Genomic DNA, 26,592 nt, shown 5'->3' with positions numbered 1-26,592 from the left:
TTGCAGCAGGGAACCAGGTGATGATGGAGTGGGTGAGGATGGACTCTATGATGGCCGTGTAGAACTGGACCATCATGGACCTCGGCAGCCTGAGTTTCCTCAGCTGCCGGAGGAAGAACATCCTCTTCTGGGCCTTCTTTGTGAGGGCCTCGGTGTTCTGCTCCCACTTTAGATCCCAGGAGATGGTCATGCCTAGAAAGCGGCATGACTCCACGGAGGCCACTGGGGTACCTCCCAGCGTGATGGGAGGGGGCAGGGCTGCTTTCCTTCGGAAGTCCACCACCATCTCCACTGTTTTTAGAGCATTTAGCTCCAGATTGTTTAAACTGCACCAGCTCTGCAGCCCCTCGATCTCCCCCCTGTAGGCAGATTCGTCCCCCCCGGAGATGAGGCCCACCAGGGTGGTGTCGTCTGCAAACTTCAGGAGCTTGACCGAGGGGTGGCGGGAGACACAGCTGTTGGTGTAGAGGGAGAATAGTGCTGGAGACAGGACGCAGCCCTGCGGGGAGCCCGTGCTGGTGGTCCTGGAGCTGGAAATGCTCTTCCCCAGCTTCACCCGCTGAGACCTGTCAGTCAGGAAGTCCGTGATCCACCTGCAGGTGGAGACCGGCACCTGCAGCAGGGATAGCTGGTGCTCCAGGATGTGTGGGAGGATCGTGTTGAAGGCCGAGCTGAAGTCCACGAACAGGATCCTGGCATAGTTGCCTGCAGTGTCTAGGTGTTCTAGTACGTAGTGCAGAGCCATGTGATCTACAGTGCACCCAGGCCCATGTGGTGGCATGGCTTCGAATCTGACCCATGCCCTGCTTGACACGCCCTCTTCTCCTTCCTTTCCTGTGTATCTTCACTAACTCTATCCAATCAACAATTCTAAATATGAGTGGGACTGCCTCACTCAGAGAAAAAAAAGGAACCTTAAAGAAAGGTGGTCAAGTAAGACATGCCCAGGTGGAGACCACCAATGTGCTGAAGGAAAGATAGGGCATAGGGTGTCCAGGGAACCAGGAACCAGAGTTTAGATCAGCCTCTGGGTCACCTGTAGCTGTAGGTGGCACCACCGCCCCCCTGGCCTCCCTCAGCCACTGGTAGATAAAGGACTCCTGGTGTCCCAAAATGAACAAATGTGGATGTTGCTCTGGACCACAGAATGGAGGCTGCAAGGGTACTGACGATAAGCACCCTTTCTCTGTATGCGAGCTGCGGGAGGAATAGAGAGAGAGAGAGAGAGAGAGAGAGAGAGAGAGAGAGAAAGGGAGAGAGAGAGAGAGAGAAAGACAGAGAGAGAGTGAGAGAAAGAGAGAGAGAGAGAGACTATGGAGCATAAAACCACATAAAGGAAAAATAATGGGGTTACAGAGAGATAGAGACAGAGAGTAACTGGGTGCTTGAAGGAGAGAATGAGAGACAATAAGCATCAGGTAGACCAGATGGTCTTACACACGTGTGGAAAAGCCAAAGCAGAGAGAGAGAGAGAGAGAGAGAGAGACAGAGACAGAGAGAGAGAGACAGAGAGAGAGAGAGAGAGAGACAGAGAGAGAGAGAGAAAGAGAGAGAGACAGAGAGAGAGAGAGAGAGACAGAGAGAGAGAGAGAAAGAGAGAGAGAGACAGAGAAACAGAGAGACTATGGAGCATAAAACCACATAAAGGAAAAAGAATGGGGTTACAGAGAGATAGAGACAGAGAGTAACTGGGTGAGAGACAATAAGCATCAGGTAGACCAGTGGCGGATACAGAAAGTGGCTGATGGGTAGGCCTGGAAAAATCTGGGTAGGCCTGAGTGAAACTCATCACCGCACGTTTTAGACCTATGTATGAGCAGCCAGATGGATGGAACACAACCGGGCTCGCGATCATAGGCGCCGATTTATGTTTCTGCCCGTGGGTGCTCGAAACATTTGGGTACGACCAACACGCATGCACACACACGCACACGCACGCACACGCACGCACACACGCAAAATATTCGCAGGGACTGGAGGAGATCACTATGCAGACCATGAAACGAACGGAAAATAAATAAAGTACCTGTCTACCCAGAGAATGCAACGGACAGCCAAACAAGTTATTATAATACACACACGCAAGGCATTCAAGCGCACGCAATAGTCAATGAATTAACCAATAACCATCAACTGTGGAGGACCAAGTATAGAAATTGTAATAAGAAATGCCTGTATTATCATTTGCAAGCTTTTAACTGTGGGTGTTGACAGTCCAGTGCAAACCGAAAGCTCAAGTTGAATCATATGTACCTGGCTCGGACCAGTTGTGGTGATCCATCATTTTATTACAAAACCTAACGCTGCTTATTAGGGGATTTACGTAAACTGGTGTATACACATATTGTTGTGTAAAGTTGTGTGCTTCTATTGTATTATATTATTATATCCAGTGAAGGCATACACAATGTTGTTCCACACAAATGTTTCCCTCTTCGTTTTAATCTTGGAAAGTCTCATAAAATATATACTTCACCGAACTATTACAGCGCTGTCTCGGACTCTCCGCACGTCGGCGTGTGGCGTCATCATCTGTTATTGTGAATAAATAAGATTTCTAGACAAGGCCTGGTCCAAACTTTCATTATTTTCACTGACTTCCAGACGTGGCTTTTTAAGAAAGCGGGACAATGTTAGCTGTTTAGCCATCGTAGCGCGCACACTGAACAACTGGTCAAGGTCAACTGAACAATCAGAGTAAACGTAAAAGAGGAAGCAATGTAAACGTAAGAGAGGAAGTTGAATATTATTAGTATTAATACATACTTTTAATCATTTCCAAGACAAAACTATTCACATTACAGTTAGTTAGTGAAAATTAAACTTTAAAAATATGTTATTATAAAAAAATATGTATTTTTATGAATCTGACTGGGTGGGCCAGCTGTCAATCTGGGCGGGCCTAGGCCCACCCAGGCCCACCCATAGATCCGCGCCTGAGGTAGACCAGATGGTCTTACACACATGTGGAAAACCCAATGCAGAGAGAAAGAGAGAGAGAGAGAGAGAGAGAGAGAGAGAGAGAGAGAGAGAGAGAGAGAGAGAGAGAGAGAGAGAGAGAGAGAGAGAGAGAGAGAGAGAGAGAGAGAGAGAATAAAAGGACCAAAGAAACATATTATTATAGGAGCCAAAGCATTTCCTCCCACCATAGATCAGTCTGATGGATCGCTGGGCCAGGTGTGTTTTCTATGGAGTTTGACCCCAGGGAAACACTCTGGCGATTTGGTTATTATGGTATTCATTCTGAATTCGTGACGTTAGAATTATAAGGTTCTATTTCCATTTTTGTCCAATTTAGTTTTTTACATAATCTGATCCATTAGGTGTTTAAATGCCTGTGTGGTGTGGTTTTTAAAATGTTGACATTTTTTAGTTAGTAAGTAATCAAATACAAAGGTTTCCTCTCACAAAACATAATGCCATGGAATGTAAAAACGTTGACGCTCAATATCTCTGAACTACCCTAAACGGAGATTATTAATTATAATATATAATTCTAAACTCACGAATTCTCATTCAGGAACAACCCAGAACGTCCCTAGGTTTAAAACACGGACAGACGTTGCAGTTTGGAGCTAACCCTAGTAGTAGTAGAAGCGACAGAGAAACCAGCCGTGAAGTGAAGTACACATTTTTTTTCTTTGGTCTTTTTTTTTTTTCTTCTTCCCATCGCTCCCTTCGTTCCATGATGGAAGTGGTCTGGATAGCGGGAGGCTGATTATCACAATGAAATTATCCACATTTTCCGCTCCACTTGGAGCCGCAGGCTGGACAGCTGCTGCCTCCGAGAACCTACCGCTCGCTCGGTGCTAGCGCTCGATTTCTAATCACTCGGAAAAGGGAATTCTCGTGGGCTAGAAGCCTGCACGCCAGTTTCCCGATCAGAGGCAGCTGCAGTCTGTGTGTGTGTGTGTGTGTGTGTGTGTGTGTGTGTGTGTGTGTGTGTGTGTGTGTGTGTGTGTGTGTGTGTGTGTGTGTGTGTGTGTGTGTGTGTGTGTGTGTGTGTGCGTGTGAGAGAGAGGCTCCCCTGGAGTGTGGTTGTGTTTGTTTGTGTGTGTGTGTGTGTGTGTGTGTGTGTGTGTGTGTGTGTGTGTGTATGTGTGCTGATGCTGCTGCTGTTATTACTGTTGTTGTGGTTGTTGTGTTGTCTGCGTCATTTGACTAAGTAACAATCTTGCTTCTCCAGCCTGTAGCCATCATCTTAATGTGTTTGTTCTTTTCTAGGATTGGACACGAGGGATAAAACCAGGAGAGGCTACTGTAGTAAAGGCCATACATTCTCAAATAACCCAGCTTCAAAGGAAAGGCAGAGACTAACTGTCTCCTTGGACGTTAACGTTAAAAACCTTAATATCCAGAGTTGACTTCATCAAACAGAAAAGGGTTGTTTGAAGTTCGTTTGTTTTAAGTAAAGCTGTCTGATTCTCGTAGAGCTCTGATGATATGAGGAGAGTTCTCTCACAGTCTTGAGCTTTGAAAGGCTTCAATCAACAGAGACTTTATGAAGGAGAAACTAAGGCCCACTGCTCATAGGGATAGATTCTGATAAGAGAACTGACTTAATGACCCAAAGCCAAAGATAATTGTGCACAAACACACACATACACACACACACACTCACACACACATGCACAAGGAGAGGAAGAGGAGAGAGAGAAGAGGATTCAGGGAAAATGACCACTCAGCACCAACACAGTGGATCCTAGGACGGGGGGATTTGAAAGGTTAAAGGTCAGACAGCTGGGTTGAGGAACAGAGTCCTGAGTGGGACGATGCTGTCCGTCTGGGGAAAATCATCCGTAAAACGTCCGGAACTTTCTCCAGGCTCTCAAACCCACACAAACGCTCTCCCACGCACCCAACACATATCCCTATCCGTGGCACGTGGCAGCCTGTCAATGTGATGTTGTTGAGATGGCGTATTGTCCTTAAGATCACACAGCCCGTTAAACAAGGATTGACAGGTGATGTCATCGTATCTGGGTCGCGGCGGCTGATAGTAGGAGATTGGAGGACTGACGGTAGAAAATGTTGGTATGCAAACTACCACTAGATGTCCCGCCCCCCCCACCCCCCCACCCCACCCCAACAGCAGGCTTTTTTTTTTTGCAAGAGGAAAACTTTTGATTCCGTTCAAACTAGTCAAACTAGCCGTCAGGGGTTAGGGTTGGGGTTAGTGGTACTAAGTCACAACAGAGCCCACCAGTACAGGGGACAACTGTCATAAGAACGGTACCGTGGTTCCATGTGTAGTCGACCGCGACTGTGCTGGGATATGAATCAGGCGTCCTCTTACTGGCTCTTACTGGGGACAACACACAGCCACAGCAGCTAAGGCAATGAACCATGGGACAGCCTTGCCTGAGTGGGCTTGCCTGTCTCTGTCAGTTACTGTGATGAGGAACACCCGTGTCAGCACGTACACACACTCATGTACACACACGGGGGGGGGGGGGGGGTTCCATATTATCTACCTCTCTCTTCTCTCTGAGGCATCTCTCACTCCTTTCATCCTTCACTGATCTATCCCAGCAGCCCTTGCTGTAGATGCCTCTCCTCACGTGTGTGTGTGTGTGTGTGTGTGTGTGTGTGTGTGTGTGTGTGTGTGTGTGTGTGTGTGTGTGTGTGTGTGTGTGAGTGTGTGCGTGCGTGTGCATGTGTGTGTGTGCGCACATGTGTACTTGACTTGGGGAATTACAGCTTTGCCTCCAATCTGGATCCAGGAAGACATCATCTGTCCCTCTTCTCACTGAAGTAAACATCCACACAGCCAATGATCATAGCCTTTAAACTATCATAGCCTTTAAATGCTGAACGTATCTTTGTTCCCATATCCGTCGGTTTGATTTACTCTTTCTTATATGTTCAATTCAGCAAGAAAGTCTGAAGAAAACTGAAGCATCCATGACCAAAGAGCTAATGTTGTTATTGCACCAAAACTAACATGCTCTTCCTTTTTTTTTATTCACAGACAATGTTTCTGTTTCCCCCCCCCTATCATAAATATTCAGCAGCAAGTAAAATTAGAACTCTACTCAGTTTGTGTGGATGTGTTTGTGAAAGTATGTGTACCAATATAAGTGTGTGTGTGTGTGTGTGTGTGTGTGTGTGTGTGTGTGTGTGCGCACGTGTGTGTGCGCGTGTGTGTGCCTGTATGTGTGTGCGTGTGTGTGCGCGTGTGTGTGCCTGTATGTGTGTGCCTGTGTGTGCGCGTGTGTGTGCCTGTGTGTGTGCCTGCATGCATGAGTTTATGGTGTGCGTGTGTGTTCACACAGCTTCCTATTGGAATGAATTATTTAGCTCAGAGTCTCCTCCACTTAGTCACGGTCGGCTGGCCCTTGGCACGGACCATTCCTCTCCGTTAAGTCGACCTGGGAGAATACCCCCTCTACCCTAGTCTACTACCCTGCCTTTACCACAGAATACCCCCTCTACCCTAGTCTACTACCCTGCCTTTACCATAGAATACCCCCTCTACCCTAGTCTACTACCCTGCCTTTACCATAGAATACCCCCTCTACCCTAGTCTACTACCCTGCCTTTACCATAGAATACCCCCTCTACCCTAGTCTACTACCCTGCCTGTACCACAGAATACCCCCTCTACCCTAGTCTACTACCCTGCCTTTACCACAGTCGTCTTCTCTTCCGGCAACTTCTGTCCCTCCCTGCAACCTGTGTCCCTACGGCAGCCGGCTCACCTCTTGTTGTGGCAGGACAGACTCTCCTGTAAGAGGGCTCTGGGGTACAGAGACACAGGCAGGGAGAGGGGGGGGTGGGGGGGGTGAGAGGGGGGAGAGTACAGTATGATGTCCCAGTAGACTGTTGGTATGTGAAGGAAGGAGGGAGTGAGGCAAGGAGATGGAGGTCAAACGGGAGAGGAGAAACAGGTCTGTAAGGAAGAAGTGGAGCAGGAGAGGAGGAGAAGAGGGGAGAGGGGGGGGAGGAGAGGGAAAGATGTAGTTTGATAGAGGGAGGTAGAGGGAGAAAGGGAGGGGGGGTTATAAGACAGAGGAAGGGGGTCTGCGTTTGAGGTAGAGGGAAGACAAAAAGGGGGAAGGGGCAATGAAGGAGGGAAGTGTAGAGAGAGAATAGGGTAGAGGGGGAGGCCAAGGGAGGGAGAGAGCATGGGAGGACCCTGTCACCCAGCTTCTAAAGGTTTGATGACAAAATAGGTGAGAGACCCTCCTGCTGCCTAACACATGACGACTACTAATTCTCACACACATCAGACACACACACACACACACACACACACACACACACACACACACAAAACACACAAACTTAGCGAGCAGCCTCGTATGCTATCCAGGAGCTGGATGACTGCAATCACACTGTCGACAGAGAGAAGAATCATGTAAAATATTCATCCTTTGCCACTCTTAATAATGTATAATCCCTCCACTTACGGGCTGATACACTGAGCCTTGTATGAGCCACCCATGATGCAAAAATATATCAGCCATTATTATCAATAAACACCACACCACTGCCATTCTGACAGTCAGAATATACTCTTGCATTGCCAGACTTCTAACAACCCCCTCCCCTATTCCATTCCTCTTGTGAAGAGCAAAGTAGTCTGTTTAACTTACAGTAGCTAACAACACCAGCCAGCAACAGTTGGGGCCAATTCTGTTAACACCCTCAGATGTTCTGTTGATATTTAGTTTTTTGTAAAGATAAAAAAATAAAAAAATAAAAAAATGTGCACATTATGTATTGATTATTATTGAAACTATAATTAAGCATTTTAGCTTGAAAACCCCAAATTGCCCTGGACATGTGTTGGCACCAAAGAGCTAGTACTCTGTTGCACAGCCTTTGAAGAGTCCTGCCTCAAACCACTTCATCTTCTAGCCATCAGTGAGCTCGCTGCACCCTTCTGCTGCTATTCTTCAGCTGGGAACTGCTTCAATCTTTGGATGTTTAAAGGGTTCCATCAACCAACGGCTGTTTTTTAGATCTCATCTTAGGTCTTTTAGATCTCATCTTAGGTTTTTTAGATCTCATCTTAGGTTTTTGATGGGATTCAGATCAGGACATCATCTCTCCAGAGTGGTCCAGTGTTTCGTTCAAAAACCATTCTTGGGTGCTTTTGGATCTATTTTTGTGGTTGTTGTCCTGCTGGAGGAGGGGGGGCAGTTTTGAAGACACTGGGTTGAACATTTTGTTCCTTAAAGCGTGGATAATCGTCATGATGCCGTGCACACGGTGCATACCTCCAGCACCAGCATAGAAACCCCACAGCAGCATTCAACCTCCCCCATCATTTATTATAGGCAAGGTCATTCTTTTCTTTGAATGTTTCATTTGGTCATCAGTAAACAGCCTTGATCATTGGGCAGTAATCATCATATCTGAAAGACCTTTTGCTAGCATATCAGCCTAATAGAGCTCTTAGGTTCTGACGCTGGCTTTCTCTGTGTACCACATGTACAAAAGAAGATATTTGGCGAGGCTGCATTCTCATTTGATGCACCCAGATTGTGGAATGCACTGCCAGTTTACATTAGGGATGCAACCTCAGCACATATGTTCAAGTCAAGACTAAAAACCCATCTTTTTAATATTGCCTTTAAATGACTAAATAATTAAATGATGATTATATCATGATTAAAGCACTTTGAGTGCAACGTTTGCAGGAAAAATAAAAAAAATAAAAGTTATTATTATTATTAGTAGTAGTATTATTAGTATTATTATTATTGCCAAAGATGTTTCATTTGGTTTAATCGGTCACCACAACATTTTTCCAGAAGGATTCCCAGATGGTTCTGTGCACAAATGAAACAAGTTAGACCTTTTTGGCAATGCAGATAGGCACAATGTTTACTGATAACCAAATCAAACACAAAACACCCCCAAAAAACATGACTTTAGGGCAGTTATTGGCTGTTCTGAGTGTGGCAATCGTGTTCCAGGTCTCCACCCCTCTTCAACGGATGTTCTACTTCAAACTGACCACGTCACAATCTAACAGCTCTTTGGGGAGCAATGTTACAAAACGTTGGCCACTCTGAGTTGGCATTGGGTGAACTCTGGTAAACAATTATCATTTGATGATCTATCATCTGGTAGCAAACAGGTTGACAAAGTTAGGATAAAAGATATGAGTGAATGAAAGGATGGAGAAGGAGAAGGAGGGGAGAGGAGATGGAAGGATGTTGACTGTGGAGGAGAAGAAGAAGAAGAGGGAGGATGGCAGGTGAACAGGGTGAATGATGTCGATATAGGCAAGGCAACGCACATATATATTATTTTGTTTGTATAGCACATATTCATACAACTTAATGTAGACTCATAGTGCTTTACATAAAACATGAGATAAAATAACAATTCACATGAGAAAAATAAAGACGAGTCGTCATAAAAAAATTTAAAAAATTTAAAAAAGCCGAACAACCTAAGTAAGATACAGCAACGATTTAAAACAGCCGTACAAAAAACCTCAAAGTCTAGATAGAGGAAAAAAGAGTCAGGACAAACTTATTTAAAAAATCGATCTTACCCCCGAACACCCCTCTTAAAACTCACCCCTCCCTTTCATCCCCCTCTCCTTCGATCTCTCTTTTTCTCTCATCCCCCCCTTCCTTCCCCTTCCTTCATCCCCTCTGGCTGATCTACGCCCATCACCACATCATGGACAGCTTTGACACACTGTCAGACTCCTGCTTTGTATGCGTGAAGCGTCTCCATATTTATGTCTTGACTCCCGCCATTACATAATCCCACAGACGCTTCCCTCTGGTGTTATAGAGCTCCAGGCTGTGACTAGGGATTAACATAGGATTCTAATACCCTACTGGGTGGTCACGCTAAAACTCTCTCACGCAAGCGCTTGCTCGCTCGCACACACGCACACACACACACACAGACACACACCTTAGTATAGTTGGGAGTTCCAACTCCATCGTGTGACTCGAGAGAGTGTGTCATGCACTCAGACACACAAACTCTCCGAGTGCTGACGAGGACATTCAGCTCCACCTTTGACCTCTGACAGAGAGTGAGATGGCGATATAGAAAGAAAGAAAGATCAGAAAGAAGAAAGAGATTTATTGGAAATGCTTCGCTATGTATTTGTTCGGAACTGTGTGTGTCTTTGTGTGTGTATCTTTGTGTGTGTGCATGTGTACGTGCGTGCGTGTGTGTGACATTGAGATTAGAACAGGGAGCATGTTTACGTAGAGTATGTAACTCTCGTGGCTGTTATGCCCAGAGACTCTTAGAGACACAGAGAGATGACTCATTAAAACCCAAACGACGTTAAAGAGCCCCTGGTCGTTCACTCCCGTGCCTCGCCTCCTCTCCCCTGGTCTCCCTACCCTCTACTGGGGCTATGATCTCAGTCTTACTCCTTGTTTCTCTGTAGCCTCCCACAGGCAACGAAGTCAATGAGGGACTTTTATATAACGGTAACATCACATCCTGTTCCTTAAGCGGGGTACACACATAAGGATTTTCTAAATCTTAACCGATTTGTTATCTGCGACAGACCCCACACATGAAGATAGAAAATCTTGGATTGAACAGCCTTGATCGTATTGTGTGCCGATTTTCCCATTTCAGCACCCCACAGACATAAAGATTATGGTTAGGACAGACTCCAGACTCTCTACAGTCTCGTTCCCCAAGCCAGAAATCTCGCGTGAACCCATCCTTTTAATATTGCCTTTAAATTACAAAATAATTAAATTAAGATTATATAATGATTAAAGTACTTTGAGCCGCAACGTTTGCAGGAAAAGCGCTATACAAATAAAGTTATTATTATTATTATTATTATTATTATTATTATTATTATCTAACGTAGTACCCTGACTGACCTGTACAAGGCAACTATGTGCGACAGGGCAAATAAAGTGCCGAATAACGAAAAAAAGAAGTCAGCTCGCTTTTTGATTGGCTACATTCCATCCACGTCATAGTCGGACTCGCGAGTAGGGTTGCCAGATGGGAATGGCTAATCCCACCAAAAAAAGTCCATCTGGCAACCCTATGATTTTTGAAGTATTGAACACATTTGACATTTACGATTGCCGGCCACGACCATTTTCCGAGCAGGTTGTCAGGAGAGATTGACTCTTAACACACCTCACACCACAGGATTTTGTTATAGGAAAATCTTTACAGCCATCTGATAATCGGGCGTTTTCTGTCTTTGGTCGGAAGGGGGAATATCGGGCCAAAATCGGCCAGAAAATCCTTATGTGTGTACCCCGCATTAGAAATCGGTTAAGATTTTGAAAATCCTTATGTGTGTACCCCGCTTTACTCAACTTTCTCGTCTCTCGTTTCAGACACTTCACTTCCTGCCCTTGTGTGTTTTTTCCCGCCTGTGTGATTGTCTACCCCGCCCTGATTGGCTGCACCTGTCCCTCATCATCCTTCCCTATGTATTTGTCTGTGTGTTCCCTTGTCTCTGTGTCAGTTCATATTTTGTGTAGCTTTGGGTCATTTTCCTAGTGTTTAGCTTTCCTGGGGGGTATTCCATCAACGTCGCTAAAGGATTGTTTTTATAAATCTCTCAAGAATGATCAGAATAAGACTGGATTTGATGGAATACCCCCCATGGTTCTCAGGTGTTAGTTTTCTTGACTTTGTTTAGCCTACCCCTTACTGGATTATCTATCTTTCTCTGAACTGACTTCCTGTGAACAGAAACCTGTTTTACAAGTAAAGACTATTCTTTTGGATTAACGTTTTTTGTCTCTGAGTCGTGCGTTTGAGTCCTCTGCCTGCGTACGACCGCCAATACAATAGCATTAGAATTAAACCCCTTCCTTCTCCCATTCACCCTGTCCCCAGTGCTACGGAAACACCCATTGGACAACGCGCACGCACGCACGCACGCACACACACACACTTTTCATAAATAACCAAGCAAAGATGTGAAATTACATCTACGTTACTAATGAAAACATTCAGACAGACTAGGCTTGTAAAGTCTCTTTCCAGGTTTAATCTACACCGTGCAGCTGTAAGTGTCTCTTTACACTTAGTACATTTACATTTACACATAAGAGTTGTTGTCAGTGTGTGTTGCCAACATATTATCTTATATTCACGAGGACAATAGTACTAACATCATTTAATCACGTATGTACAGGAACCATATTCAAATGCATCATTATCATGCATTATCGAGATGTCTTACATATATACACCATAACACAGGAGTGAAGATGGAGATATTACAAATTGTCATCATAAACAGATCATTAGGCTAACATGACATGTACAGAAATGCCACCATAATGACTATCATTATGGATCATTGACTCATTGACTCTGACTAGATAGAATAAAGACCCACAGATACTAGATGACTTAGAGAAACTAGGGCTGCGAAACCATTAAAAAAGAAGTCATTGAGTTAATGGCATGCTTTGCTGTGATTAAACCCAATTCATGTTCAAATGTAGACCTAATTAAATATGTTTTAATTGAAAGAAAACAAGTATAATAATCTCCATCAGATATTAGCTAATAACAACTCACCCAGGTGGGGTAAAAGTCTATGTGCCTCTGTAACTGGTTAAATGTTAAATGCCTAAATACATTTTAAAAATCTCAATAATTGTATCTACTCCTCCATATCTATGGTATTCAACATGACAAGCTACAATATACAATGGGGATGGGATACATGGATCTTCTCAGCTGAGAGTCACAACACAAATTCGAAATCAAATTGTATCCCTTCATAAAAATCCATATATGTATATCTCTAGCTCTGGAAAAACCCAATTACAAATTTTTCTAGCATTTCAGAATTTCAGCATTATCGTAGGAATTAGCATATATTTATGCAAAAGGTCAATATCGGCCGATAATATCCGATATATCTTTCGGGAGATATTAGAAGTAACCACTGATCAATATCAGCACATTGCACATTGGTGAGGCTGATTGTCCCAAACACAGAAGGCGGCGGTTGAAAACCTCTTGGCTAAACGCAGCAAGGTTGTGGGCACTTCATCAGCATGTCTGTCTGCCTGTCTATGGTACCAACAGAGTCAAACTGGGGAAATCAAATGGTTGGTACCTGTACTATATCAATGACAATAAAGACCATTCATTCATTCATTCATTCAAATGGTGGCTTAAGAAATGCATGCTTTATGGATTTTTTTTACAAAAGATGAATGAGTTAACTTTGACAGCCCTACTATAAACAAATGGATGCTGGAGATTCTAAAACATATTTGATGAAGTGTGAATTTAGTAAGACCACTTGGGTTCAGCAGCCCAGGAACATGGCCAGGCTCATGGCCACACATGGACATGGACATCATTCGGCTGTTAAGTCTGACGTTTACCAATTTCCGGGTCCAAACCAGAAATTCCCCGCACCAGAGTACCACAGCGGTAGAATGACAGTTCAATCGTTTTTTAGACTCTGATCTATTCATACAACAAGGGATACAGCACTTTCCCGTTTTTCCCATATTTGTCAGCGTCTTTGAGCCTCGGAAAAGCGCTATATAAATATAATGAATTATTATTATTACTGAGGCAATTCGAAGACAGCGCCTCAGCCAACTTTGGACCCGGAAACACGTCACGACTTAACAACCAGATACTAGATAAGCGGTGAAAATCATGTGACATCTTTTTATTTCATTGAAGTTCTAACAGTTACTGTAGGGTCTGGGGGCTTGAAGACATGAGATGCTAGAAGATAAGGAAACCCAACATGACAGAGAAGAACAGAAGAACCAATGCAGAGAGAGAGAAATGGAGAAGATGGCTGAGAAACGGAGAGAAGGAGAGAATAGTAAACAGAGAATGAGCCTAGGGAAGCCTGAGGCGAAGGCAGAGGGAGGTGGTGGACATGGGCATCATGTGAAGAAGCTGATGAGAGGCTGGAGGAACAGTCCCAGGGTTCCCAGCACACAGACCGTCACAAACACCCACAGGAAGATCCTGTCAATCACCATGGCAACGTATTTCCAGTCATCCTCCACCTTAGAGAGAGAGAAACCACCTTTAACACACCTTCATTCTACCAAACAGATGTCAACTTGCAAAAGAGCCCAAAAACAAAAGGTCCTCTTTGACTTTAGAACACAGCTTCTCTGAGAGGGAGAGAGACTTCAGAACACACAGCTTCTCTGAGAGAGAGAGAGAGAGAGAGAGAGAGAGAGAGAGAGAGAGAGATAGACGAGGAGGGAAAGGGTTAAGAGTGAGAGGAGAGGAAAGCACAGGTCATAGAATATACATAAGGATAAGGCAATTAAGAAGAAACATAGGATGTAAGAAAGGGTTTAGCATAATGAATGTCTGTCTGTCAGAGAGGGAGAGAGAGAGAGAGATAGAGACAGAGAGAGAGAGAGAGACAGAGAGAGAGAGAGAGAGAGAGAGAGAGAGAGGGAGAATGATGTAAACACATCATTGACCTTTCCTTAATGACAGCCACAAGGAGAATCTGAGGTACCAGAGGCATCACATTCACTATAGATCAACCGCGTTGAATTCTGTCTATTCTCATATAAGTAAAATGACATAAAGATGCTAAATATGCTAAAGAGGACATTGTATTCAAACCGCACAGCACTAGCCTAACAAATAACAAGCAACAACAAAGGTAAAGAAGTAAAAGAGTGTAAAAAAAGAAACTCAAGCGCCACGTTCCCTGAGCTGCTAGGATTGGGGATGATGTCAGGTGTGTGTGTGTGTGTGTGTGTGTGTGTGTGTGTGTGTTTATTCCAGAAGCAGCCAGATGTGGCTCGCTGGTTTCAGGGTGAAATAATGCCATTGTCTCCTGAATAGGATACAGCCATTCTGTATGCATCATTTAAACACCGGGGCCTTACTAAGAAAAGACAACAACAAACATATCAGGCAGCTGCAGAGAGAGAAAGAGAGAGGGAGAGAGAGAGAGAGGGAGAGAGAGGGAGAGAGAGGGAGAGAAGCATACTAAAGCTCTCACTCGCAAAAAAGCTTTACACTCCTATTATAGCCTCCATGTAAGAGGATTCAACACAATTTAGATTAAACCAGGTGATCCTGTGTGTGTGTGTGTGTGTGTGTGTGTGTGTGTGTGTGTGTGTGTGGACTCTGCTGGGGCATCTCATAAGTGCTTAGCCCAGCATATTTGGCAATTCCAAGTCCAATAACTGCTTATGTACTGTACAATACCGCAGGACCCACAAGAAGGAGAAATATTAGGGAACACTTCTCCTCGCTCCAGGTGTCTCTTAAGGACATAATCCAAAAACCTCAGCTCATAGGGATGTTTGGCTGAGACTGTGTACCGTTCGTTAACGTAAATGTAATAACCAAATGTAAGGTATTAAATGTGTAATATCCTACTGGTGTCGTTTGTCTATTTAAGTCATGTGTGGTAACTGAAAATGAAGGGCCATATAACTTAATAGTAAGCTGGTACCCAGGTGATCGTGCATTATACCTGGACAAAAACCACTTCAATTGTGCCCTAGAAGGGGGCCAACCTAACTGAGGAAGATAGTTGTCATCCTTTTGTATTTGTGTAAATCACATGAATGTGAGGCTTGTCTTCAAGTGGGATGGATGGGGAGGTGCGTGCAGGATTTATGAGCGTGGCACTGGTTGGGAGAATAGCCAACGGCTATGTGCTTGCTCGCTTTGGATGGCGATTTTGTTTAGTCGATAAGTAAGGAGATTCTGGTGTTGGGAAATTTACCGGTACGGTAACCTCCCAATAACACAAATGAACACAGACCGGTAGAAGACCCTACCTCTTTGGACTTGTTGCGTGTCCTCATGTTCTCCGCAATGTACTTGACGCTCTCGATGGCCTGCTTGATCTCCGGCGACAACACGGAGAAGGCTATCACGGCGTTGATGGGCGGTGGGGTGGTCAGTGCCCGAGGGAGCTTGGGCAGCTCTGGCTCGGGGGGCACGGTGGGGGGCGCAGGGGGGACGGGGGGGACAGGAGCGGCGGGGGGGGGCACCACCGGCGGCGGCGTGGGGATGGGAACCGCCTTCCCCCTGTAGGGGAACCTCCTGTTCCGCGGCTCCCCGTACTCCACGCAGTTCATGGCCCCTCCCCCTCCCCCGCCCCCGACCGGCGCATCCCCGTCCGCCTGCTGACACCCCCCTCCTTCTCCTCCTTCTCCTCCTCCTCTGTTTCTTCTCTTCCTCCCTGCCCCAATGATTCTCCCCCCTCCCGTTCCTCCTCCTCCTGTTCCTCCAACACCAACAACACCACCACCACCTCCACCACTACCACCACCACCACCACTCTCTCCGGCGGAGGGGGAGCAGCCCTGGTTAGGGGGCCTTCTCATCAGCATCACCTTGGGCAGCACCCCCAGGAACACGCGGCGGACCCAGGCGGGCATGGTGTGGGTCATGGGCGTGCGATAGTGGACGTTGAGCACGAAGACGGTGATGACGATGGAGAGGGTGACAAAGATCATGGTGAAGAGGAGGTACTCTCCGATGAGGGGGATGACCAGGGAGGTGGAGGGGATGGTCTGCGTGATGACCAGGAGGAACACCGTCAGGGAGAGCAGGACGGAGATACAGAGGGTGACCTTCTCTCCACAGTCGGAGGGGAGGTAGAAGACAAGGACGGTGAGGAAGGAGATGAGGAGGCAGGGGATGATGAGGTTGATGGTGTAGAAGAGAGGGAGGCGGCGGATGTAGAAGGAGTACGTGATGTCGGGGTAGATCTCCTCGCAGCAGTTGTACTTGATGTCGTGTTTGTACCCGGGCGCGTCGATAATCTCCCACTCGCCGCTCTCCCAGAAGTCCTTGAGGTTGACCCGTGACCCGATGAGCACCAGGTCGATCTTGGCCTTGTCGTAGGTCCAGGAGCCGAACTTCATGGAGCAGTTCTGATAGTCGAAGGGGAAGTAGGTGATGTCCATCGGGCAGGAGGACTTGAAGATGGCTGGGGGGACCCAGGTGATGGTGCCGTCGAACTTCAGCAAGGCTTTGGTCTTGTCGTCGACCAGGAAATCACCGACAGCACTGACAGACCAGGGCGACATAGGACACTGTAGTTAGTGTAACATATAGCAATGATTGCAACGACTATAACAACACACACAAGCGATACTGTTATTTGTTATTGTGGCGTAAAACGGGTTCAGCCTCCAGTGCCTCTGTTGTGTTTTGGTTTTGATAGGTAACATGTCATAGCATGTCATGTACATAATATATATTACATAACATAACATATATGACATAACACCCAATTAAAATGGTCTCTGGAATATGCTGCACTGGCTGTGGCGCAGGGATTTATGGGAAATCTGCCAAACATACTGTACTGTATCTAGGTTCTGTATACTGTATCTAAGGCAAATGGACTGACTTATATAGCGCCGTATTCCAAAGCGCTTTACGATGGCCTCTGATTCACCCATTCACACACCAACGGCGGCCAAGCTACCATGCAAGGCGCCGGCCCACTCATTGGGAGCAATTTGGGGTTCAGTGTCCAGCCGGGGTTCGAATCGCCGATCTGCCGACCTTGCGATCATTAGACTCCGGCTCTACCTCCTGAGCCACAGCCCCTAGGAATGCTCACTTGTTGTAGAGGACGATGTCGGGCCTCCAGATCTTGTTTGAGGGCACACGTATGAACTGAATGCCATCATACTCAACCGGCGCCCATTTCAGCTTGTAGTCATTCCAGATCTAGAACAAGAGAGAGGAGAAACAGATCCCAGACCATCATTTTTAGAATAGCTTTCTCATGAGCTACTCAACTGTTTGGTTACTACAGTGTAACAGTTCTCAGGTCAGACGGTAACTTCACTTACATGTCTTAGCCATAGGTTGGTCTCCATAATCTGATTGACTTCATCCTAAGAGGAGAGAATGAGAGCAACATGTTGCTATAGAACGCAATTGCTCAGGTAGTTTATACTGTGATTTGTCATGTTAAATATGGAAAGAAACGTTGATATTCGCTACAGTTATGACTTCGTATAGATTAGTCTCTAACCACTTTGACCAGTTGAGATATGGAGACCTCAAACTCCACTGTGACAGGGTCAGATACATTCTCTACCGGTCGGATGAACTGGTTGTATCTCCGAAATAACTTTCGGAATAGCCTGTCCTCCCCTTTGGATGAGAAACAGCCTGTGAAGAAGAGAAAGAGAGAGAGAGAGAGCGAGAGAGAGAGAGAGGGAAAGGGAGAGGGAAAGAAAGAAGAGGATTTAAGAAGTTATATCTTAGTGATCTTGTCTGGGAGATTCAACTCTAACCCTAACCCCATTTCATAACTCAGGCCATGTTAACGTTATAATCTATAGTAGTCTCTTTGCACCTGAAAGAAGGCAGTGGGAGATGGAAATATGGTGGAATTGTGTATATACAGAGGAAGGCATGTGGAAGCTTTTAGCAAGCCAGACAGTTTCAGCCAGACATTGTGTGTGTGTGTGTGTGTGTGTGTGTGTGTGTGTGTGTGTGTGTGTGTGTGTGTGTGCGTGTGCGTGCGTGTACGCACGTGTTCTGTGTTCCCGTCAAATGCTGAGTGTACCTGAGTGGCAGAGTAGGGTTGAAGGTCACTTTGAGTAAAAAAAAATAAAAAACATGCTGGTGACTCGCACGGAACCCACGCCTGTCCGAGCAGAAAATCGTGCCTCACTTGGGACCCCACGCGCTTCTACGCCTCCGCCATGCCAATGGCTTCGAAGGACACCAGTCTTTTCATTTCACCTCACTCTCTCCCTCCCTCTGCTCTCCATTTCCTTGTCCTTCACCGCCTCTCTCTCCCTCTCCCTCCCCTCTATCCCCCCCTCTCCCTTCAGCTCTCTTCTGCTTAATTAAACAGAGCCTTTACTGAGAACCAGCCTCTCTTCTCTAACAGTCATGTTCCAGAAGCATCCATCGCTCCACTAGTAAAACAGACTGACTTATATAGCGCATTATTCCAAAGCGCTTTACAACGGCCTCTCATTCACCCATTCACACACACATTCACATGACCAATGGCGGCAAGCTACCATGCAATGCCGCTCATTGGGAGCAATTTGGGGTTCAGTGTCTTGCCCAAGGATACCTCGACATGTGGCCAGCTGGGGTTCGTCGAACCGCCGATCTGCTAACCTTGCGATCATTAGATGCCGGCTCTACCTCCTGCGCCACAGCGTCATACCAGTAACATGGGTAGCCAGACTATAACGCCACTGCACCAGCACAAGGAGAGGCTGGCGGGGGTAGAAATCGTGGGATTAGGAGTAAACGTCTGTTCCTCACCAGAGAAGCAGCACAACTCTTGGTCCAGACACTGGTCATCTCCCGGCTTGACTCCAGAATGCTGCCATCCAGAATGCTGCCATCCAGAATGCTGCCAGCCGTCCCCAATGTTCAACCTCCCCAAATTCTCCCATGTCACCCGTCTCCTTCGTAACCTTCACTGGCTCCCGGTAGCAGCTTGCATCAGATTCAAGACCCTGCTGCTCGTCTACCGGGTGGCAAAGGGAACAGCCCCTTCCTACATGCAAGCAATGGTCAGCCCTTGCCTGTTCACTCCGCTCTTCCACCTCTGCTGGCCGACTGGCACCACCGCCTCTACGGGGGTTGCAGCGGTCACACTACCCGGTCACAGGTTTTCACTGTCCTGGCACCGCGCTGGTGGAACGAGCTCCCCACTGCTGTCAGAGTCACTCCCTATCTTCCACCGTAGACTGAAGACCCATCTCTTCAGGCTACATCTTAACTGTCCTTCCTGAAACCTCTCCATCCCGTCTACCCGCCTATACTTCCTTCTTCTAGCATTGTGACTGCCAATGGCCCCTGGCCCGAGCATAGATGACTTTTTTCTGCGATGACTGATGCATAGATGATTCACTTACTTAGACAAATGGATTTGTTGTAAGTCGCTTTGGATAAAGGCGTCTGCTACGTGCCCAAAATGTAAAAGGTAAATGGAGGAGAAGCTTACAATGAGGCCAATCCTGATGTCTACCTCTACCAGTCTCCCCTGACCACCTCTACCAGCCTCCCCTGACCACCTCTACCAGCCTCCCCTGACCACCTCTCTACTGACACCACAGAGGAGAGCTCACTGCTGGAGTTCATGTGTCTATATGAAAGAGCTCAAAAGTGAAAGTGCAAACAGGCCACAAACAGCGCCAACACTTTTCAGACAATGAATAAATAAAACAGTCTTTTTGGGGACACTTTTACCCAGCGTGACATTGCAGTTTCAACATGTCTTCAGTGAGTAAAGCATGTGGTCTTGAGTGGTTATTGAATCCATGACCCCAAGGAGGCCAGCACCGTGAGCAAGTGGGCCACATCAGAACCAGACGTTTAACAGGTAGTTGTGAAGTTTATATCCAATACATTTACCTAGTTTCCTATATATATAATTGGTTGTTATACAGTATATATAATTGGTTATTACACACACACACTCACCGTCCTGTCCTGTCCTCCCCAAACTGAGCCAGTTACGTAACACACAACATCTGGTGTAATGTTAACACTCACTCTGCCCAGCCAAAACACACACAAACCCTCCTTTGACACTAAGGTCAAAACTCACACATCTTAAAAGATGGCATAGCAAATAACTTCTGTGCAGTGACTCCTTTTTGGAAAAGCATATCCGTGTTGTTTTGTAATCATGTTGAACCTGATGTTGAACCGTGTGTGTGCTCATTGTTTCATGATGAGTATAGGCTCACAAAAAAAAAAATATGTGTAGGAAGCAGGCTAATTTACAAGCGGCCAACTAGTGGTCGTTGTGTGTAAGTAGCAGCTTAGCGTTGTAAAGAGGAGTGTCTGTTGCAACCTGATGGAAGTGGTGTTGGGATGTCAATCAGAATATAATCTCCACAGAATTCTTACAGAATATACCTTTCCTTCAAGACATATACAGTACATACAGTAGCTCACTGGTGCCATTGCAAGTGGCCTCAAAAGTAACTTAAGACTGATACGCAACACAACATGATAGTTCAATCCACAGGTTCTGAGCCAAATTACAATGTCAGCGTTAATGTTTTCTTGAGAACCGCATTTCCCAGAAGTCCTTCATGTGATCGCCGTGGAGATCAGTGTGGCAGAAAAAGTCCTCCAGCAGAGGTACTCACTGCCACTACATTCCACGCAGAAGTTTGATCACAGACATAGATTACTTTTTCCTGCTATGACTGGTGGATAGATTATATTCACTTCCTTTGTGAAATGTATTTGTTGTAAGTCACTTTGGATAAAGGCGTCTGCTAAATGCCAAAAATGTAACGGTAATGTTGTGGATTTACTTGATTCTTAACAGATTGAGTAAAACGTATAAAGCACAAAGAGCTTAAATCAATTGTCTCCAAAGAGGCCTTTTATTAAGCAAAGTCACATGCGGAGTCACAGAGAGAAAATAGCAGACCAAAAAAGCAAAAAGCCCCCAACATTGGGCAGGACTCATATTTATAGAACTGTCCTTGATCACGAGGTCAATATTCTTGGGAACCAATCATATTATATAAATCTGTGATTGCACAAGTTATGGCCCCTGTCCACAGTCAGAATTATTCAAGGTGCCATAGTTCTTGGCACATCTCTTACAGGAAGTAAATGGGTAAATGAGTGCTAGATTCGCCAAAATGTAGTGGGACTTCCATTCTCAGTATAAACGGATATAAAACTACAACAGTAACTTTGCTGAAGTTTTTCCAGAGGTCAACAGTGCCGAGTCTTAAAGCCTAATGAAAAAGCCTCTCCCCAGAGGACGACCCTGTCACTCTACCTGCATTAACACGTGCCCCTGATTCGCCATGCTCCGAGAACCTTGTTTAAGCCTCTAGTTTGGTACGGGAAAGGAGGGCACTTCTAATCTGTTAATTAATTGGACCTTTTGTTCACAGTTGGAAAGTAAATTGACTCTGCCAGTATGGTTAAACCTCCCCCCACTCCCTTTCCTTGTCTTGATTGTGTCCATCTGAAGGGTCCTTATAATCAGAAGAAGTTAATGCAGCAAATAACCCTCTCACCTCTCTCCTCTGGTCTCCCAGTCCAGATAAAAGGAGTCTCTCTGCTAATGGAGTCCAACACTCAGTTCACAGAGAACCAGAACCAGGCCTTTGATTACATGTGTGCTTTACTGGATCGGACACGAGACGTGGGGGCTGGGCACTGACTACAAAGGAACTACTAGAGTGATGTCCAACGATAGGCTTTGATTGGTCTGAGAGACTGTGTGTGAGTGAGAGAGAGAGAGAGAGAGAGAAACAAGGGGAGAGAGGGAGTGAGGGGCTCTCGAGGGTCTTTGATAGGCTGTCTTTGACATGGTTAATGGTTCACCAGAGGACCGAGGGTGATTAGAGGATGTGTGACCATCCAATCAGGCATGTTGTGTGTGTGTGTGTGTGTATGAATGTATGTATGTGTGTATGTGTATGTATGTGTGTGTGCGTGTGTGTGTGTGTGTGTGTGTGTGCGTGTGTTGTGTGTCCCTCTATCCATCCGCCCTTGATGAACATGTCCTTCATATGGCTCATGTCTGTTCCCGTGCTGCTGTGTGTGTGTGTGTGTGTGTGTGTGTGTGTGTGTGTCCACATTGAGGATGTGAGGCCTGCTCCCTGGGGTCATAGAGAGTTGGTGGGCGCCCGGCAACAACAACCAAAACACCATTCCATGTGACTCAAAGTGCCCTTCTACTGAACCTCTCCCACTCCCACACCAGAGACACAAAAACAGACAGATATCACACATACGCACACACACACACACACACGCACACACACACACACATACGCACGCACACACACGCGCATACACACACACACACACGCGCATAAGCACATACGCACACATAAGCATATACAAACACATACATACATACATACACACATACGCACATACGCACATACACACATACACACACACACACACACACACACACACAGACACACAGACATACACACAAACACACAAACACACAGACACACAGACACACAGACACACACACACACACACACACACACACACATACTTGGATGGGATTTCACAAGGCTCACTGACCCTGCACTGCAAAGCACAACAGAAACCGTCAGACTTGACCATGTGCGAGTTCACTACTGAGGTGAATCTGCACTGGCAAATGCGCCGTGGATGAAAGTAGGCAGCAATGACAGAACTTCTCTCTTCACTCCTTTAGACTATTCATTCATCCCTTCTCTATGGCTGCCTCCATCCCTCCATCCCTCCATCCTCTCGTCTCCCTCTGTATCCTCGGCCGTGACTCATAGTGGCCACCGCATGGGAGCCTGGGACGTCTCAGGGGAATTGTGCAAAGGAGGAAGGGGGTGGGGGGCGGGGGTTAAGCCACGCGGTGGGGGGTGGAGGGGGGAGTAAGTTTCCTATTCCCAGTAGTTTTTGCGTGTGTGTGTGTGTGTGTGTGCGTGCGTGCGTGCGTGCAGCTCAACTAGCCTTTTCATGGTGGGTGTATCATGTGTGTGCGTGTGTGTGTGTGTGTGTGTGTGTGTGTGTGTGTGTGTGTGTTTGTGTGCGCGCGTGTGTGTGTGTGTGTGTGTGTGTGTGTGCGGAACAGGCTTGAGGATCCTCTTAATGCGATTGCAGTGTAATTATTGCCCAGATACTCAGCAGCACTTCACTCTTAGACACTTAGACACACATACACACACACACACACACACTCACACACACACACTCACACACACACACACACACACACACACACACACACACACACTACGCCAGTCCTGATTCCAGTCTGAAGTGCTGCAGAGAATCTGCAATAATTGCACAGCAATCATGTTAACAGCTTCCTCAAGCCACTGATTCCCTCTGTGACGACGCGGCCCTCCGACATCGTACATCGGATCACACGACCCCCGTGTGTGAAAGGCAATCGGTTTAAGTCCGGTTAGGGTGGGGAAATTGATGGCTGTATTGAAACAGAGTTTTGGCCTTCAGAGGGTGCCGGGCCTAGAGTGTGGATAGTACGCTGAAGAATTTTAAACTGGTGAGCAGTATACCATGTCAACGCTTCACCAACAGCTTTTCCCCCATAGCCATCAGGACTCTGAACACCTCCCTCCTCACTGTCATGACCGACATGCAAACGATTGTCTGTTGTTGTCTATTTATTTTAGGTTGTCTTTGTGCACTTCCTTGTTTTGGTCATTTGTGTGCTGCAGAGATGAACACGCTGTACCGAGAACAAATTCCACCGGCTTTGGTCGTGTGGCTAATAAACTATCTATGTCTATGTATCTATAGTCTTAGGCTTGTTTGTTTATTTCAGACACCCTCCAATGAAAAGGCTAGTCGAGCTGCAGTATTACTGTAGGGTTGATGGGAGAGTGTGAGTGGTCCATTCTAGGTCTGGTAAAGGCTTAGACTAAGGTTGTAACGGTGCAGGACAAAATTCAAATCCCAAATTGCAGGATTGCAGGATCAGCCCTTTTCTCTGTCACACACTCCACGGGATTAAGACAATACCTGCTCTAATGCCGCTGTATGCAGGGCTGAATGGAGCCCCCACTGACAGTGTGTAGTCTACCAAATGACCAGGACACCTAGAATATAGGTATATTATGCTGTACAACCACCTGGCAACATCTTATAATGACACCATGTAGTGACAGTTCATAGCGGTTCAAGGACAGTGCAGTCAACCAATCCTGTTGGTTTTAGAGATAGCCACCCCTCACCCCTCACCCCCACCCTCCATATTAACCACTGGCTGCCTCGAACATTCATAGAGAATGTCGGCCGAGAGCCCCAGTCTCTCACTGGTCTCTGGTGGACGGAGTATGGAGTGTGACAATAAGGCACTTAGCAGCTGTGCCTAGGGAGGTCTGTGGGGACAGGGTTTGGAATGGAGACACAGCGGATCAGAATGCCTTAGAGAACCCACAGAACAGAGTTCTGACAGGACGGAACCCCCACACAGAGAGACACATAGAACCGGTTATAGCCCAGAGCTGAGGAACAGAGCACAGAACGTACACTGAGCCCAGTCGATTTTTTTTTTACAGAAAAACTGAGCCGAGTAGATGTACAAGATTTACAATGTAGAGCTAGAACTGAAGAGAGGAGAACATAGAAATAGACTGTACTAGGGAGATAAGGTACACCAGACTGGCCTGGTCTGGTCCTAGTCCCTACCCTGAATGTCTGGGTCTGAGACACAAGTCTAGCCTACCTAATGGTAGGCATGAACTCTACCTGGATCTGTAGACCTATCACCTCAGAGTAACAGCATCTGTCTATAATGTAAATCTAACCCAGTTCTAATCTAAAATACACAGTGATACACAATATATTCCAAAATATAGCACAACCCAGCCAGGTGTGATGTGTAGCTTATATGGTACAATGCGCCATAATTGGCACAATGGTTTGGATGCATTGAGGCATGATGCTTGATTGTGATTTTAATCTCTGGTGGTTTATATACAACTGAAGTGATACATAACTAAGTTACACACACATACACACACACACACACACACACACACACACACACCGTTTGAAGTGTACGAATGAATGGACACAAACACTCAGGAAAAGGTGTGCCACTGCCACGCATGTTCGGTGCGCGTGAATGCGCGCTCTGCTGATGGCTGGTCGTCGGTAGCTCGAGGGCTGACGTAGCGCATATGAATGATGGAACGTGTCATGAGCACCGCGATAACTATCCATCCGTACCATGCCAGGTTCCCTTATGTTCCTCTGAATATATCCGCAAGTGGAAATCAATTGTTATAATATGACAGTTTAATCGAAATGCATCTTGCATTCTGTCATATTTAATCAATCAACATCATCAATCGTTTAGAAAAAGTTGTAGCCTAATCTGTGTGGCCGTAGTGGAGTTTCCACAGAGGCTTAATCTCAGAAACAGACATTAAAAACGTAACTTCAACATAGTACACAAAATCTATTTGAAGCCCTGTGAGTTTTGCTGGGAGATGTCGTCGGGAGTTTCCGACGGGACATGCTGCAGATTGAAAGGAGGGCATGGCATGAACCCCTTTTTAAGAAGCGCAAAAAAGCATGGGAATCTTCCGTTTTTATTGATCTGTATTTAAGCTGTGCTGAAGTCTGCGCTTCCACGCTTTTCTCACTATTTAGGACTTCTAAACGCTCCCAAACTCTCTTCTAGACCAAATCCCCAACAAATGGGTCCGCTTACCTTGCGTTAAAAGGACCACCAGTAGAAGCGTAACGGTGAGTTTCCCGGCGAGACTCATCTATACATCAGCGCACAGGGAATGCCCTTCAGATCAAAACACAGGTAATTGATGAAGAACGCAGTATTCGACAGGCAGAAATTAGAGAAACATTTCTGAGCGCCGCGCATGGAGAGGTGGATATCAGCGGCGCGCTCTCCGACATTGAGAAGTTTCGCGTTAGTCCCGCCCCCTTGGGCGCAATCTCACACGCTCGCGTTTTATCATACGCTCGCGTTTTATCATACGCTAGTCATTTTAGAAAAGATTATACACACATTGACACAATTGTAAACTGTTACCTCGCCAGGACAGCCCGACGGAAAGATCAATGCGTCCAGGCGCAGCGGTAGGTATATAATGGTGCGCTTCGGCACTCCCCAATTGATCAGGTCGGAGGGTTACACTCATTTAGACTTGAGTTCTTTTTAAT

General features: G+C 46.2%; 1 protein-coding gene across 1 annotated transcript; it reads right to left on the bottom strand.

Annotated features, from left to right (window-relative positions):
* Positions 1 to 13,850: 13,850 nt before the first annotated feature.
* Positions 13,851 to 26,180, bottom strand: LOC308152160 (neuronal acetylcholine receptor subunit alpha-3-like; the record flags this gene model as incomplete). Its single annotated transcript, XM_080525079.1, has 6 exons — positions 13,851 to 13,976; positions 15,732 to 16,971; positions 17,534 to 17,643; positions 17,769 to 17,813; positions 17,954 to 18,093; positions 26,123 to 26,180. The coding sequence occupies 6 exons, from the start codon at positions 26,178 to 26,180 to the stop codon at positions 13,851 to 13,853; spliced, it is 1,719 nt and encodes a 572-aa protein (XP_080381205.1).
* Between the last annotated feature and the right edge of the window lie 412 nt (positions 26,181 to 26,592).

The sequence above is a fragment of the Nansenia antarctica genome (assembly GCF_963989245.1).
Source record: "Nansenia antarctica genome assembly, chromosome: 3".
NCBI lineage: Eukaryota > Metazoa > Chordata > Actinopteri > Argentiniformes > Microstomatidae > Nansenia > Nansenia antarctica.
The sequence above is the reverse complement of the archived record's forward strand: the minus strand, read 5'-3'. Positions and strand labels throughout refer to the sequence as shown.